Here is a 16,223-nt window from a genome sequence, read left to right as displayed (position 1 = left end):
TAAAAACAAAGTCGTAATATTACGAGAATAAAGTCATAACTTTACAAGAAAAAAAAACCAACACGTAAAATTACTAATTTATAATAATATGACTTTATTCACACAATATTACAACTTTTTTTTCTCGTAAACCTATGACTTTATTCTTGTAATATTATGACTTTATTTTGAAAATCTCAAGATTTATTTTTTTTTCCTCAATGTGGCCCTAACGGTACGTGTCCACAGGCTCCGTGCTTTCCACGCTCTCCATTCATTGTCTATGTAAGATTTGAGAGATGGAGAGACTAGGCGTCACGACGCCCGCTCCTCATTTGCATGAAGTTGAGGGCTCCGCTACTTTATGCAAATCACGGGCGTCCGACGCGACTCGCCGCCTCTCGAAACTCCCGATAATCTTTTAAAATAAACGTTGTCGATCCAAAATAAAGACAGATTCATCAACTGCATGGGTTATTTCTCGCCTCAATGTTTTCAGAAACACATTTCAGTGAACTATTTACGTGAAATAAGAGAAGAAAGTTTCCAAACGAGCCTCCATACTGGTTCCGGTTTGAAAGCTGGGAGCAGCAGCCAACGGCGGGAAAGCGTTCGTCCAATCAGGAGCCGAGTGCCTTGTTTCTAGGGACAGCCCACCAAGCGTCCAATTTTGGGAAGCGTCGCGTCCGCTCGCGATATAAAACGACCCTGTGGACACGTACCATAATACTCCGTCGTACCATCGTACCATAGACCTAGAAACAATGATAAATAAAAATGAAAATGTAAACAAAAAACAGTTATTCATTTCCATTTTAAAAAATCCACAGGGAGCCACTGGAGAGGAGCTAAAGAGACGCAGGTTGCAGACCCCTGATCTATGCGCACAAATGTGTTTTTCCTTGTGTTATTCACACTTGTAGAGTCCTCTGAGGTCATTAATGAAGTGCCAAAGCTCATTAGTCTCTTTATTTTGAGGTCTTGAACTCACTCTCTGGTTCTGATCTGGAAACATGAATTATGAAACATCTCTTATGGCTACAAGTTGAACCAGTCTTTATGGTCTGGCTTTTTTTGTTTTTGTTTTTTTGGTGAAGAATGCTACTGCCAAGAAACAAAAGGACCAGCACTCTCTGGTCCCACCCAAACCCAGATCTATTTCCTCCATGTGTGTTTGTGTGCGTAGACCATACTTCTCTAAACCAGGGCAGCCCTTCATAGAGAGTTTTCAACTGTAAAATGTCCCCGCTCAGCACATTTAGTGGTCACAATTCTTTAAAAAAAAAAAGGAGAAAAACTAATTTAAGGAATTCTTTATTAAAAGTTTGTTTATATGATGTGTTTATATGTATGAAAAAAAGATTATCAGCAGATTAGGGCTGCAACTAATTGCTTTTTTTGTCTGGTAAATAGTCTAAAATCCCAAATTATTCAGTTTATTATCAGATACGACAAAGGAAGACAGCAAAACCCTCACAGTTGAGAAGCTGGAACCAATGACTGTTTTGGAAAAGAAATGACCTAAACAACTAATCCTTTATCAAAATAGTCACCAAATTATTTTCTGTCGATCAACTAATCCACTAATCGTTTTAGATCTACAACACATGTGTTATTATCGCACATTTTAATATATCAAATATCGATATCAGCCTCGAAAATAAAATACAGTATCGTTTTGTTTTGTTGTTTTTTCCCCCAAAATATATTTATTTGGTCTTCAGTACACACTATCAGTAATATGATAATCAACAATAAAAAAAATACAATAAATCAAATAAATAAATGAAGTTTGTAGTAAAAAATAAATACAAATAATTATAAAAATATACAAAAAATACAAAAGGCAATAATCAATTATCGTTTATTTGTTTGTTTTTTCCTCCATTCATTTATTTGGTCTTCAGTACACAGTATCAGTAATATGATAATCAAAATATTTTGAAAAAAAAATACAACAAATTAAATAAAATAAAATACATAAATGAAATTCACAGTAAAATAATAATAATAAATAAAAATGTACAACAAAAGAAATACAAAAGACAATAATCCAATATTGTTTGTTTTTTTTTCAATTTATTTATTTGTTCTTCAGTACACAGTATCAGTAATAGAATAATCAAAATATTCCTATTTGCAAAAATAAAATACAATAAATAAAATAAATAAATGATGTTCACAGTAAAAATAAATAAATTAAAAAAATAAAATTTAAAAAATAATAATCTGTTTTTAATATGACATTGTTGATGTTTATCGGTTATTTCTTCCCCTTTAGTGTGCTTGAAAACATAAATATCAAATTGTAGTTAATATAAATGTCGCCTCGCATATGCGGTGAAGCTTTATTAAAAATGTACAATGAAAAAAAAAGGTGCCCATTTTGGGAAGCACTGGTGTGGGCAGCTTATATCACACAAATAAACGCTGAAGTGTTTCAGGCTATCTGGATGAGTGCTGAACGTTTTTATGAGCTCGCTGTTGGCCGGGATGTGTGTGAGTGAGTCAAGTATAATGTGAGCAGAGGCAGAGGCTTTTTCTCCACATCATCCTCTGAAGAGTGATCCGGCCAGTCGTGATTCACAGGCAGTGATATTTGCCGCAATCTTGACTCTTGAACCAGACGTGAATCGCTGATGAGAAAACCAGTTTGTGATAGATTCTCCGAGACTAAAAAGTAAAATTAGATGCTGACCCTTTCTGGTGCTGCGTGACCTGCAAAATTGTCACAGATTTGTAATTGTTCTCTGGCAAACTGTGTGTGTGTTCAGGTCGGGAGGAGGACATGGCTGTGCGTGTTTGACCCAAAGACGGACGGCTGCTCCGACATGAAGGACTCTCAGAAATTCAAAGAGTTCCTGCAGGACAAATACGAGAAGAAGAAGTGGTGAGAATCTTTGTTTTGTTGCTAATGTGACCAGGCAGTAGTAGGTAAAGGCTTAAAGGTGACTGCAACTAACTAACTAACTAACTAATTATTTTCATTATTTATTATTTTTCAATTAATCAATTAATAATTTGTTGTATAAAATATCAGAAAATAGAGAAAATCCCCATCACATGTTCCTAGAGCACAAGGGGATATCTTCAAAATTGCTTATCAGATGAATTACCATGAAATGTACTGAAGACATTCGTGGTTCCCAGAGGATGAATCCTTATGGTGATCCCCTGATTACTATTGAAGGGATGCCATGCAATTTGGTATTCATGTTCCCTTCAGGATGAATTGTAAAAACTTTGGTTACCCGCACACTTTCATCTAGTAGCATCATCACATTTTTAATATGGTTAATGCTTGATTTATGACCAAATAAATCCCAAACTAATGACATTCCCATCAGCTTCAGCTATGTCTTTACTGCTTATTAGCAAATGTTAGTATGCTTACATGATAAACTAAGATGCCAACAATGGTAAACATTACACCTGTTAAATATCGGTGTGTTAGCATTGTCATTGTTGCAGCTTTTATTATTATTATTATGAGATTGTTAGTGTGCTGACATTCACATTTATGCTCATAGAACCGCTGTGCCTCAGTACAGCTTGACAGACAATGGCTGTATACTCCTTTTACTTGAAAGCAATTGTTCAAAACATTAATCGATTGTCAAAAAGTTGTTACAGATGAATGCTCTGTTGATGGAGCTCTAAAAGCGAGAAGGCCATAACAGTTCAAAAATTAGATCCAAACAACAACTAATGATGTTTGTTTCCAATTGGAGACATTCACTCTTTGTAATGGAGACGCCTACTCCAAAAAATTAGCTCAAGTATAAGAGCTGCTTTCATGCTGGGAATAAAAGAACAGCCATTGTTTTGGGTTTAGTTTCAAGCCCTATAAATACTCTCTGTCAGGATGTTTGATTGGTGGATAACGGACTCAATGTCAAGCCTTGATTGTGCTTTTTTATGAGGCCAGTAACAGTACTAAATAACCTGTCTCTTTCTTTCAGGCATTTTTCCAAAAGTAAGAACCGGAGGGACGTTGAGGGTCCTTGGAGTCCGGGGGTCCAGGCGGTGCCCCCTTCCCATGGTCCCTTAGCGAGCCAGGCCCCCTCCCATAACCTGCCCCCTAACGCCAGAACCACAAGGCCACTGGTGAGAGAGCTTCATGTGTCCTAATTGTGTGTGTGTAATGGACTTGGAGAGTAAAGAAGAGAAAGGGGAGAGGATTCAAAAGAGAAAGTGGTATGGGTGTGGTAGGAAAAGAGGAAGTGAAAGAATACAAGTAGTTCTTAAAAGAGTATTTAAAAACGAGAAAGGGAAACGACCTGGATTTGCTTCTACAACTGCAGCAGAGAGACAGAGACTGATGGGGCGGACAGCGAGAGGGCCAGGTAGCCTCGACATCAAAGCCTCTGCTTATGAATTATTGAGAAAGCATGAAAGAGACTTCACTTCTTCTGCCTTTGTCTCTTTTCTCTCTCCACCTCCCATCTGCTTCTTTCTCCCACCTCTCGTCCCACTAGTCTCAGTCCCAGCTGCCGTCGTGGGATCGAGCTCCCGTGATCTCGCCCGCCGACATGCGGACGGACGCGTTCACCGCTCGCCCATCGCGCTCCCAAAGCTTCAGAGACCCCCCTCTGAAAGGTCGGAGGTTGATCTGATATTTTTGGACTGAATATGATCGATTCCCTTCACACTGATTGTCCTTTTTTTTTTTCTTTGTCCCGTTTGTCTCTCTCTCTGATATAGATCCCACCCTGTGCGGGATAGAACGACAGCGGCCTGGCTCCCTGTCGTCAGGGCTGGGAGCGCAGAGCCACGTCCCTTCCTTCCCCGCCCTCCCGCGGCCCTCAGGTGTGTCCCCCACTGACCCCCTCTCGTTTTCTTCACACATGATCACACGCAAAATTGAACAAATTCCACATAAATCAATAGATATCATGTAATATGTAATATAGTACAAAGGAAAAGGTGTGTATTAATCCGCCACTGAAAAAAAAGGACGCTTATCATCCCCCCTATTCCTCCTTCTGTTGCACCGTAATGTGATATAATGAAAGTGATGCTTTTACATCTGGGGCGGCTTAATTGCGACCCGCTGCCCATTTTAAAAAAATTTTAAAAATAAACTAGAATATGGCTTGAGCATATTTCTAATAAACTGCACTGTATGTACAATGCACGTAGTTTAAACACTGATGTCGACTAAATTTTGTGAATTGTCTTAACTCATGGCTCAGAAACCAATATCTTATTTTTTATTTTCTACCTGTTTTGTTTATTACATCTTAATATTAGACAGATTTAGATCTTACAGAAACCAATATTTGACAATTTCTTCCTATTTTAACTTTACCCATTTACAGATTTATACTTATCATCATAATATTTTAAATGTACACTTATGCTATGCACTGTATTACAATTTAAAAGTATTGAATTAATTTAAATTTAAGAGCAGCACATACAAAAATACTTTTGATTGATCAATTGATACGATAAATAGAAACTATATTCTATTCTTTAGGCCTCTAGCTGTGAAATCTGCCAATGCATAGTCTTGTTGTCCAGAACGTGCAGAATATTTCCACAGATTCTTACGCTCATCACTGTTGGCTCTTCGTGTCACTTTGGGAATTATTAAAAACAGAGACTTAGCTTTCAGTCATCATTTTCATATTGACTGTGTTTTTTTTTTTTTTACCATATCATGTGGTGTTTAAAACAGCTCCATGTCATCCTCTTGGCACACTGGGTTGCTTTTTCATGAATAGCAAAATTCAACAGGCTGCTCAGCTGCTCAGCTGGATGACAGCAGGGAAACAACAGTTTCATACGACGTTCATTTACTCCACTCCTCCCTTAACTTACCCCTCTCTCTCTTTTTTCTTGTCTGTCTCATCTCGCTCTCCTCTCCTCTACCTCCCCCGACCTCGTAGCCAGTAGCTCTTTCAAAAACCACTTCACTTTAGGTAAGACGTGGCGCCAACCGATGCATTTGAATGTGTGCTGAATGGCTGCGATCAATACGCTCTTCCTTGCTGTATCATTCATAATAAATGGCCAGTGTGCGGTGGGTCGTGCTGGTGCCGACAATGCCTCACATGCATGTGAATTTGGCTTCATTTTAGTAGCAGTTTGAGAGGAAACGCAGCAGTATTCGTTTAGCCTGCCCGAGTCACGGCTATCAATTGGAGGGGGGGGGTCGATATTTTTCTTCATCAGTCAGGTTTCACCACTTCAAAGCGAGATCTGAAGGCTGGGAGGGTCAAGGAGACACACTCTTCTCCCCCAGAGGAAAAAGAACAAGTTTAAAGTAATGCTATTTTTAGGCCGTAGCTGCTGCTGCCGCTGCCCCCGTCAGCAGAGGGCCGCTGATATTTCGCACCACGTTGGCGTTGAAGCACGTAAAGACTATGTAGGACACAGCTGTAATCCCACGATGCACATTAACATCCCAAAACAAGTATTCCTGGAAGCTCAGGTATGCTCGCACTATCTAGATCGGAGCCCTACAGTAGCGTATGATCACATCTCAGAAACATGCAGCCTGACTTTTGCATGCTTTATATCTTCAGATAATCTGAGTCCAGTCAAGTCTGGTCTGGTCTCTGTCACTGACGCTGACAAGCTGGATTTTAAAGAAACATTTTCATTTGTATCCCCCAATGCTGACAGTTTTGGCTGCATGCTTTGTGGCTCATGTTTGTGGAAAAGCTTGCTACCTGCAACAATGCTAATTTCCTGCCTTTGTTACCATCTAACCATTGTGTTTTCTGTGGTCGGTGCTTTGAAAGCAATACAAGAACTTGTTGGCTCGCTGCTGTGCCTTTTCGAATACAGCATTTGATATGCCGCATAGCATAGAAATGTTAAGAACATCATGATATAACATCATCATATTTGTCCATATGAATACTGTAATAATCTCATTTCTAACTTGGTATGTAACGTGCTATCCTGTAATCAGATTAAAGCGATAGTTCGGGTGTTTTGAAGTGGGGTTGTATGAGGTGCAATCTCACCTCAAGGTCCATTTAGTAGTTGTTTATTATAAGTATTATCTGTTATTATCATTATTATCTTCATTATCTATCATTATTATATTCATTACCATTTTTTTGAATGGGCACATTAAGGGCTTTTCGTCCATGTTGCCTTGAAAACTAAGGTAATAAAAAGCCATGTAACGTCACTTGATATTAGATTATTTTATGTCTCACGACTAGTATAAATAAGAATAAAAATTTCCGTGGTTTAAAAGCTCCAAATTGTGAATTGCACATGAATGGCAGCAGCTCTCATCCTCTGTCTTTGCATCGATGCTCAGTCTGGTTTTCCCGCCCTCTCAGGTCGTACAGTATCGGCCTCGGGGACCACGGGGCCCTTCAGGGCCTTCCCCAAGTCTCTCAGCGTCGACTTCGGAGGTCTGAGCCACCCTCAGCAGCAGACTCTGCCTCAGTCTCTGTCCCAGCAGCAGCACGGAAGCGCCGGCCAGACGACGACGCATGTCGGCAGCTCCAACGCCCAGGACCGATATGCCGCGGTGTCACATCTAGACAACATCTTCGCTGACCCGCCAACGGTCACAGGTAGGAGATGTTCGAGATGTGAGGAGATGCTTTTAAAGGGACTTTTTTGTAAGAATCAGAAATTGCTTTTAACAGCGACACCTGTGGCCGTTAAGTCAACGAAAGTCAGCGTCCTGTTGCTCGCCCTCGCCCGTGTGCACGCGCTACCTGAATGTGAGCGAGCATCCGTCAAAACAGTGAGGCGACACACGTCAGCTAAAACCACAATATCACTCTATATTTCACCGGCTTGGCAGTAATGTTAGCTGACCAGACGAAGGTCTCTCCATGAATCACTGCTGATCCTAGTGTTGGCTTTTCCTGCCTCATCCTCCCCCGACTGCGGCCGGAGGGCGAGCTGAGCGAGCGAGAAGGAGCGCGCTGTGTAAGTGAAGGCAAGCAGGCAGGCAGAGGAGCAGAGAACCGCAGAGACTGCGGCCCTGGAGACCGAAGCTACGGTCTCCCCCGCGTCCGCCGACCGCGGCCAACACTGTTTTGCAAGACGGGCTTCACTAGATAGAACTTTGTGCTTTTGGTGCTTCACTGTAGTTTGTGTTGGAGTCTGAGTCTGAACAGTGTAGCCACACGAGAGCGCGCATGGGACACCGACCCGGATTGATTTATACGTGTAAGAAGTTACAAACAGTCCCTTTGATGTTCATGTTAAGGTTCTGTTACGGGTGGGAATCACCAGAGGCCCCATGATCCGATATTAGCACGATACAATCTTATTGCGATTTAAACATAATGCAATATGCATATTTCGATTTATTACTTTTTTTCAACTTAATTTAGTTTGTCAACATCTGTTTTATATAATATGATACAGTTTTCACTCTGTTCATCTCAGAGTTTTCATTCACATATCTTGAGGTCAGAGGTCAAGACACCCCATCGAAAATGGCCATGCCAGTTTTTCCTTGCCAAAATTTAGCCTAAATTTTGAGTATTATTTAGCGTTCTTCCCAACAAGCTAATATGACATGGTTGGTACCGATCGATTCCTTAGGTTTTTTAGTTTAATATGATACCAGTATCTTCACTCTAACTTTAAAACTGAGCCCACTACAACTTCTGAAAGACAGAATAGCGGCCGGATTGTTACGCCGTTAATAGTTTATGTAATAAAAGATCGATGCTCGACGTCCGTGTATCGATATAATATTGCCGCGCAAAATACAGATTGATACTATACTATGCTGTATCGATTTTTTCCCCACCCCTAGTTTTCTGTAGAAGCCACTTTATATTCTACTCCTGTACAGTGCCACTCTACATTTATTTGACAGGTTACTTTTGAGATTAAGATTGAAGATATAAAAACACATGATAAGTTTATAAATACAACACATTAAAGATTAAATCAGTGGCTCCCAGTGGCTTTTTGCGTTGTGCGCTTTTAAGTAGTTAATTTTAATAAATGAGTCCCAAAAAGGGAAAAAAAAGTTTCCAATATTCTTTTCTGAGTACTTTAAAGCACATTTTGCTGCTAATACTTTTGCATTAACTCAGATTGGAGGAATTGTACTTGTAATGCAGTGTGTTTTTACATTGTGTTTTTACATTGTTTTACCGCAGTAAAGGGCCTGAGTACTTCTTCCAGCACTAGGTAATAATAGATAGAGAGGCAGAGGGAGAGTTAGAGTGTGCGTGTGATGCAGATTGTCATGGCCAGCTCAACAAGGTTGCATAACATCCTTACTCCAAATGCCAAGGCTTTCAGCAGCTGAATTATACTCTTTGTGTTTGCTCCAGATCGTTTTAAAGACCTCGTTGATACGTCTTAAAATCAGCTGTATTTGTTTAATATAAATAACCAAGGTGGCGGTTTCTTAATGCATAGGATTCATGAGAGGAGCCCTTCCTACAAGAAGCTCTGTTGTTTTCCGTCTTAATCACAGCCTCTCTCCCCGGCTGAGTAAGGAGGTTATTGATTTTCTGCCCCCGCTCGCTTTGATTCATATCAAGCTGAACACAGAGACGCTGTTTTATTCAGGGGATTTGTAATGCTTTTGTTTCATCTGATGACGCCCATGCAACTGTTTGAACTCAGAGATTTTTACTCACATTTCAAGATAATAGATCTCATTAGAGCCCTGAGGTTGTGGTCTGTGTGAAACGCTTGTTCGCAGCTCCACCTGGTGGTCCTCCGCAGTACAACGCCATCTTCGGCAGCAGGCTCTCGTCCAGCTCTACTCCTGCCAGGTAGTAGGAAAAGAAAACAAGTTTTGTCAAATCTTTTGTTTAACGTGACAGATTTTTTAAATCTCCTGCCCTTTTTAAAGGTCATATTCTGATCGTTTTGTTCCTCTTTCAGTTCCCCCGGTGTCGATACAGGCTCCGGCTCCCAAACCTTTGCAAGTAAGTGCCGAGCACGAACGGCATTGATCCCTCCTGCTAACCTGCATTGTATTTACAATCAGCTCTTTCACCTTTTAAAGCTGTCCAACACCCCCTGATTAGGATGCAAAGAGCAGTGTTGGTTTGAATAGACAGGAATGCACCCTGTTAACCCCACACTCTGTGAATTATCTCCCCGTCTCCTCTGCCCCCCCTCCTCTGTCTCTGTGTCTCAGATTTCCCCAACCCATTCAGCTCCAGCTCGGCCTCCCAGCAGCCCGTTGCCCTCTCCCCCAGTAACCCCTTCAGCAACGCATCAGGAGGTGAGACTCATGTTCGGGGGTCCTTTCAGACCTAACTCTGCTGCTCACTCTTTTACATGGGGAAAGGTCACTACACGTGTTCTCTTCAGGGCCTCTAACAATGTTATACGTTCAGTTTTATTTTGAAGAGATGATGATGAATATGGGGGCTTTGTCGTCAAAGGTTTTAGAGAAAGGGTTTTGTGTTTCTGGGGTTACTTTGCAGAATGACACAATCCAGATTCTGTATGTAGAAAGTCTTATTATTCTTAAAGCTATCCAGAAAAAAGTGTTACGATCTCATAGTAAGATTTAGCTTTTTCAACTGTTTGGAGGTTAAAGGGGACATATCCTGCTCATTTTCAGGTTCATACTTGTATTTTGTGTTTCTACTAGAACATGTTTACATGCTTTAATGTTCAAAAAACACATTATTTTTCTCATACTGTCTGCCTGAATATACCTGTATGTACCCTCTATCAGAAACGCTCCGTTTTAGTGCATTTCAACAGAATGGCAACGGAATTGCGTTGCTAGGAAACAGCTTGGGCCCATGTTTACTTCCTGTCAGCTGATGTCATTCACATACACTAAAACAGGAAATAAACTGGGACACATTTCGAATGTTTACGTTTAAAACTGTGAAATTGTCTAAATATTGTACATTCGTGACATCACAAATGTACAGAAATCCTGACGGCTTGTTTCAAACGCACAGTTTCTGAATACAGGCTGTGTGTATTCATCTGTGGATTGAGCGTTTTGATACTTTCACAGTATTTATACAGCATTTAACCCTACTTTATGATATAAAAGACATGGAAATCTCACTTTTTACAATATGGGACCTTTAAAGGAAAAAAAAACATTTTATATTTCGTTTACGGTTGAAACAGTTATTTCCTTAACTTATTAGTTGATCATCAGAAAATTTAATGACAAGAATTTGGATAATAGATTAATTATTTTAGTTGCTTAATCAAGACAATATTTTCTGGTTTCAACTTTTCACATGTGAAGATTTGCTGCTTTTGTCTGTTTTATATAATTTTAAATTTTATTTATTGTTTGGACTAAAAAAAAAAAAAAAGACGATGGGAGACGTCATCATGGGGGTCTCTTTATTGGCATTTTTCACTATTTTTTTTACATTTCATAGACCAAACGATTAATTACAGCTACAATATTGGAACTCTTCTTGCAGCTCCATTTTGATTTATTCACCAATTTATTGATGTATTCAGTTTACATTTGACCAAGTCAGATAGCTCATTACTGCTTATGTTGGCTGTGGGGTTCCATATAAAATACAGAAGTCAATAGTGAATCAATTATCTCTGATTATTTGACTGTAAAGCAGCTAACAATCCTTCTCACATGGACCACTGAGCTGTTATCTGATCTCACTGTGTGTGGGTGCATCTCTTCTCCAGGTGACTCCAGTGCGTTTGTCACCTCGCCCACCTCCGTCTTTCCTCCGTCCGCCTCCTTCCCAGCGCCCAACACCCAGAATGCATTTCATCATGAGTCAGCCACCAACCAGGAAGCCAACGGTAAATATTTATTATTTTATCTGACAAAGTCCAATATTTTGTGTGCAGAGGTGGTGTCTTTAGTGAAAGCTCTCTCCGTATCTGCAGAGAAGCTTGTGTCCATTTGGTTTCATAAATGGGTAATAAGAATATGGTGAGGTTTTGTACATTAATCATAGTTATAGCGAATTATAGCATATTATAAAACATAAAACGGACTTCAGCCACACCTAAATCACAAGACAAACAAAGCCTTTCCTCCTCAGGGAGACTATTAAGCCCGCTTTCTACAGCTCAGAGTACACTATATGTTTGTAATTTAGACGCTAATGAAGACACAGTGGTGTTGAAACATGAAGTCTGTTTGCACAAGTAGAGGCTGCAAAGTAATCAGCGAGCTCCAGTCCCTTCTTCTCCTTTGGATGTTTCGTAATTTAGGTTTGTGTCATACATCAACAAACCATCTTTCTTTATATGTTTGCACTGAACGTCATGAAAATTATCCACCGTAGCGACAAGACTGAGAGTCTACAGTCCTGCTGTGAGGCTGTACGTAGGCACAGCTTTGAGCTAAATGTTAACATGCTGATGTTTAGCAGTTATCATGTTTGGCCTGTTTCGCCATCCACCAGTCACCACACAACCGTAGTTTACATTTCCTAATCTGCATTAAACGCAAAGTACAGCTGAGGCTGATGATGATGATGTAACTTTATTGTCCGCTCAAGTCAGAAAACTTTTCTCGCATCTCAGCAGCAGCTCCATTCGCAACATCAACACAGACAACTGAAGACAGGAAACAAAGATACATTTACCACAACATTACAATCACCGCAGACAACATATTCAAAACCCTTCAACGTACATTTGATCTGCGATTAGGCTCCGTATTTAATTTTAGGATTGACTGGAGTTTCTCAAGGGGTTGAAATACAATCTTTGAGCAGATTTTTATGTAGTGGAGCAGTTTTGACTTCAAAGTGGAGGACAGATACTTATAAAATGTAGCATTACAATATTGTAGAACACTCATAATCATAGAAGTAAAGAACAGAAGAAGAATCTGTCCTGAACTCGCCCCAAAAAGACCTGAGGCGGTGGAGAAAATTAATTATTTTTGTCCTTTTGAAGACAGATTCAATCTCTCCAAGTCTTTCCAGGATAGCATATGGTCTATTATTACACCCAAGTACTTATATGTACTTATACTGGTGGGAATGTCAGTACAGCAGAGGATCAGATCACCAAAATGATCACAATCCATCCTAAAGGGGAGGTAGGAATGTATACACGACATTTCATGGCAATCCTTCCAATAGTTGTTGTGATATTTCAGTCCGAACCAAAGTGGTGGACCTCCCCTCCCTGGAGCCATAAATAGATTAGAATACAATTTGATCTCTCTCAGCTAAATGACAGCCTCTCATGCATATATTTAACATTAAATGAAAATCCCTGCACACATACTGTAGCTGTGGCTGCAGATCAAACACTGAGAAGCTGCGAGGCACCAACCACGCCTCAGATGTTTCATTATTTCAACCAGCGGCAGCTCAGGAACACCAATTCACACACATTCACACCACTGACACATGTCATGTGTGTTTCAGGTTTTGCCTCCTTCCCTGCGCCCGACTCTCAGCCCAAAGTCCCCCGGCCGATGTCGGTGAACCCGTTCACGGTGAGTTCACCGCCTCGCAAAAACAAAGTGGGATACTTCATGGGGGGGGATAAAAGAAGGGCTAATTGGTAGTTTTTGCAAGCTCTCCTTTTCTGCAAACAGGAAGTGTAGTAAAAGTCCTGTCTCTGCTCGTTCTCACCCTGCCTCTCTTGTCTTTTCAGGGGAATGTTTACCCCAGTCGAGGGACGTCGCGAAACCCTTTCATCTGAACCCCCCTCCCACCCCAACTCTCCACCCCATTCATCTCTGGGAACTGAGGGAGAAGTGAACTTGAGGAGTCGCTGCCATTTCAATGCCTCTGGAGTATTCTCACCCTCTGAGGGAGGGTTTCTCTCTCTTTCTCTCTCTCTCTCTCTCTCTCTCTCTCTCCCTCCTCTCTGTCTGTGTTTACGTGTTTGTAGAGGAAGAAAAAAAAGGTGTGAATGTAATTATGAAATTCATGTATGTGTGAGATCGGTCGCCTGCTGTGTTTGTATGTCAAAAAAGGTGTTTGTGTGCCAGTAAGACGCCACCTCAGGGCTCTGTGGGGAGTCACGAGTAAACTCTGATTTTGTTGCAGAACACACACACATATGACACACACACACATACATGTCGCTGCTGCTGCTGCTTTCATCTCCTGCTTAGAAGTGCAAAAAAAACAACAGCCCAATAGCGTCAGCGTCGTCTCCTGGTTTTTAAAAACACTCAGTCGTCCAAAGGAAGAGCCAGTTGAGACTCTCGATCACGAGTTTTTCTACAGATGGTCATAACAGCCTTAACAGCCTCCTGGTGCATGTGAATTAGCGTCGAAAAGATAAGACGGGCTTCTCTCTCTGTGACGGGTGCGTGGAACATGTTTGCATTCGTCACCGTTACATTTTTTTCACGTCATCCTTTTTGAAGGATAATCGTATGTTTTCCACTTCCTAGGCTGCATGCGCTTAGAGGGCTAAAAGGAGATAACTACTGAATGTAAAAGCAATTTCAGAATAACTTTAATGTGTATAAAAAAAAAAACGTCATCGCTTCATGTTCCGGACCAAAATGTTTTCTCACTTGTTTTTTTTAGATTTGTTTTTTTTGACATGGAGGCGAAGTTCATTTCTCTTTATTTTGCCAAAAAGAAAAAAGAGAGATTCATGTGTCTTTGTAATGACAAAAGTATTCATGTTCATAAAATCAGTTTGTTGCTTCTTAACGCCGTCTTTTTGTGTGTTTATTTATAATCTAAACAAAAATACAAGCATGAAATGAGACCTCTAATAGAAGCTTATAATTTAAAGGCTGCTGTTGGATTCTTCAAACAGCAGAGGGCGCCTGATATCCACTTTTCTCTGACCTCGTGCACAAGGTTACTTTTGGATGCATATTGCATAACAACATACATACTGCATAAGCATGCGGTGCAAAGATAGAAACCCTTTATAGCTTTCAGGAGGACTATTAATAGAACCTTTTAAAAGATTCATTGTCATTTTAAATTCACATTATATGTGTTATTCAATGGGGTTTCTTACAGACCAACAGAGAGAGATGGAGGTTTTACTGCACAGCCAGACAGTCGAAAAAAACCAAAACAGATCTAAATCTTTGTACTCAGACAGTCTGAGTGGCAGAAATATGGCGTCTACAAATGCCCCATTTATTCCATTACTGCAGCTTCATCTGCTGTTTATGGTGCATTTAAGAGACAATAACAATAACGACTGTATTCCCACAGGATTTAATGCTTTCACTGTTAACCTAGATTCAAAAATTATGTTTATGCGACCTCCTCCTGCTGCATTTTGATGTCGTAAATGCTTTGATTTAAAAATCTGCAGGGTACTTTAAAAGTTCAGTTGATATATAATACATATGTTATGAATACAGGACAGAAGGGGATTTTTACAATAAATAGAACAGGATGGACTCATGGCAGAGCCAACACTGAAATCTTACTCCACACATACTGGAAGTGTTGCTGCCTTCACGTGCTGTGGGAAATATGGGTTAGCTGGTTGAGTGAGCCTCAGATAAACTCCCAAGATGCAGTAAAAATGCAATAAATGGGAGAATGCACCCAAGAAACAGTGAAAATAGAAAAAGAGCCAATAAATAAATTAAGTATATAAAATGAGAAGTATATGAAATTCAAACGCTGCATTATATATTACATTATCTAACAAGATATTAGAGAATATACATGACTTGTGAAATATACATGTTAAAAAATAATAAAAATAAATAATAATTTATTAGTTTCCCTCTGAATGCAATAAGCTATTGTGAGGATTAAAAAAAAAATTATATAGCTAATTTATTATTGGATATTAAATTGTGCTCACACGGTGCATATTCATAAAAATAAAGCTGCGTTTCACCAAATCACCTCAAAAAACTATTTGGTGAAAGGTGGTATTTTAGATCTCATGCAAATAATGAAACATCCAGTATAGTCTGCTGTATATGTGTAATTTAATCTACGTGTTGGGGATATTTTCCAATAGTCTCAGTCGTAACAATTTTAAAACCCTTATAATATACTTATGGGTGTCCATGTTATTATTTTAATAAAGTGAACAACCATACAGTGTAAAAAGTTACTTACAAATGTGTAAGTAAGAGTTGAGTATCTTATTTTAGTGGTGTGAATAAAGCAGACTTCCCCCCTTTACTAGTACTTTAAGTATATAGTGTATGTGTTAGACAGTCAATCACATTCACTATATACTTATTTATTCATCTTTGTTCATTCAATAATATTCATTCTTTTCATTCAGTAATGTTTATTACATGTGTTTATTTTTCATCATTATCTTACTTTTGATTTCTATAGTACTGTAGTTACCTGTCCATTACATAACTGTACATTAATTCATTATTTTTACATAGGCATATT

General features: G+C 39.6%; 1 protein-coding gene across 2 annotated transcripts in view; it reads left to right on the top strand.

Moving 5' to 3' along the window:
• Nucleotides 1–14,540, top strand: part of agfg2 (ArfGAP with FG repeats 2) — a 17,310-nt gene extending 2,770 nt beyond the window's left edge. The window contains exons 3-14 of one of the 2 annotated variants that reach the window (XM_037758808.1): nt 2,754–2,869; nt 3,942–4,086; nt 4,458–4,578; nt 4,684–4,788; nt 5,874–5,906; nt 7,287–7,526; nt 9,638–9,710; nt 9,823–9,866; nt 10,082–10,168; nt 11,581–11,700; nt 13,290–13,360; nt 13,522–14,540. In XM_037758808.1, the coding sequence (XP_037614736.1) occupies nt 2,754–2,869; nt 3,942–4,086; nt 4,458–4,578; nt 4,684–4,788; nt 5,874–5,906; nt 7,287–7,526; nt 9,638–9,710; nt 9,823–9,866; nt 10,082–10,168; nt 11,581–11,700; nt 13,290–13,360; nt 13,522–13,569 (1,203 nt within the window). In that variant the 3' untranslated portion in view covers nt 13,570–14,540. The remainder of the gene's footprint in view (nt 1–2,753; nt 2,870–3,941; nt 4,087–4,457; nt 4,579–4,683; nt 4,789–5,873; nt 5,907–7,286; nt 7,527–9,637; nt 9,711–9,822; nt 9,867–10,081; nt 10,169–11,580; nt 11,701–13,289; nt 13,361–13,521) is intronic. The other variant, XM_037758809.1, reaches the window with a different exon arrangement.
• The last annotated feature ends 1,683 nt before the right edge of the window (nt 14,541–16,223 follow it).

This window comes from Sebastes umbrosus, chromosome 22, assembly GCF_015220745.1.
Source record: "Sebastes umbrosus isolate fSebUmb1 chromosome 22, fSebUmb1.pri, whole genome shotgun sequence".
NCBI classification, from domain to species: domain Eukaryota; kingdom Metazoa; phylum Chordata; class Actinopteri; order Perciformes; family Sebastidae; genus Sebastes; species Sebastes umbrosus.
The sequence above is the reverse complement of the archived record's forward strand: the minus strand, read 5'-3'. Positions and strand labels throughout refer to the sequence as shown.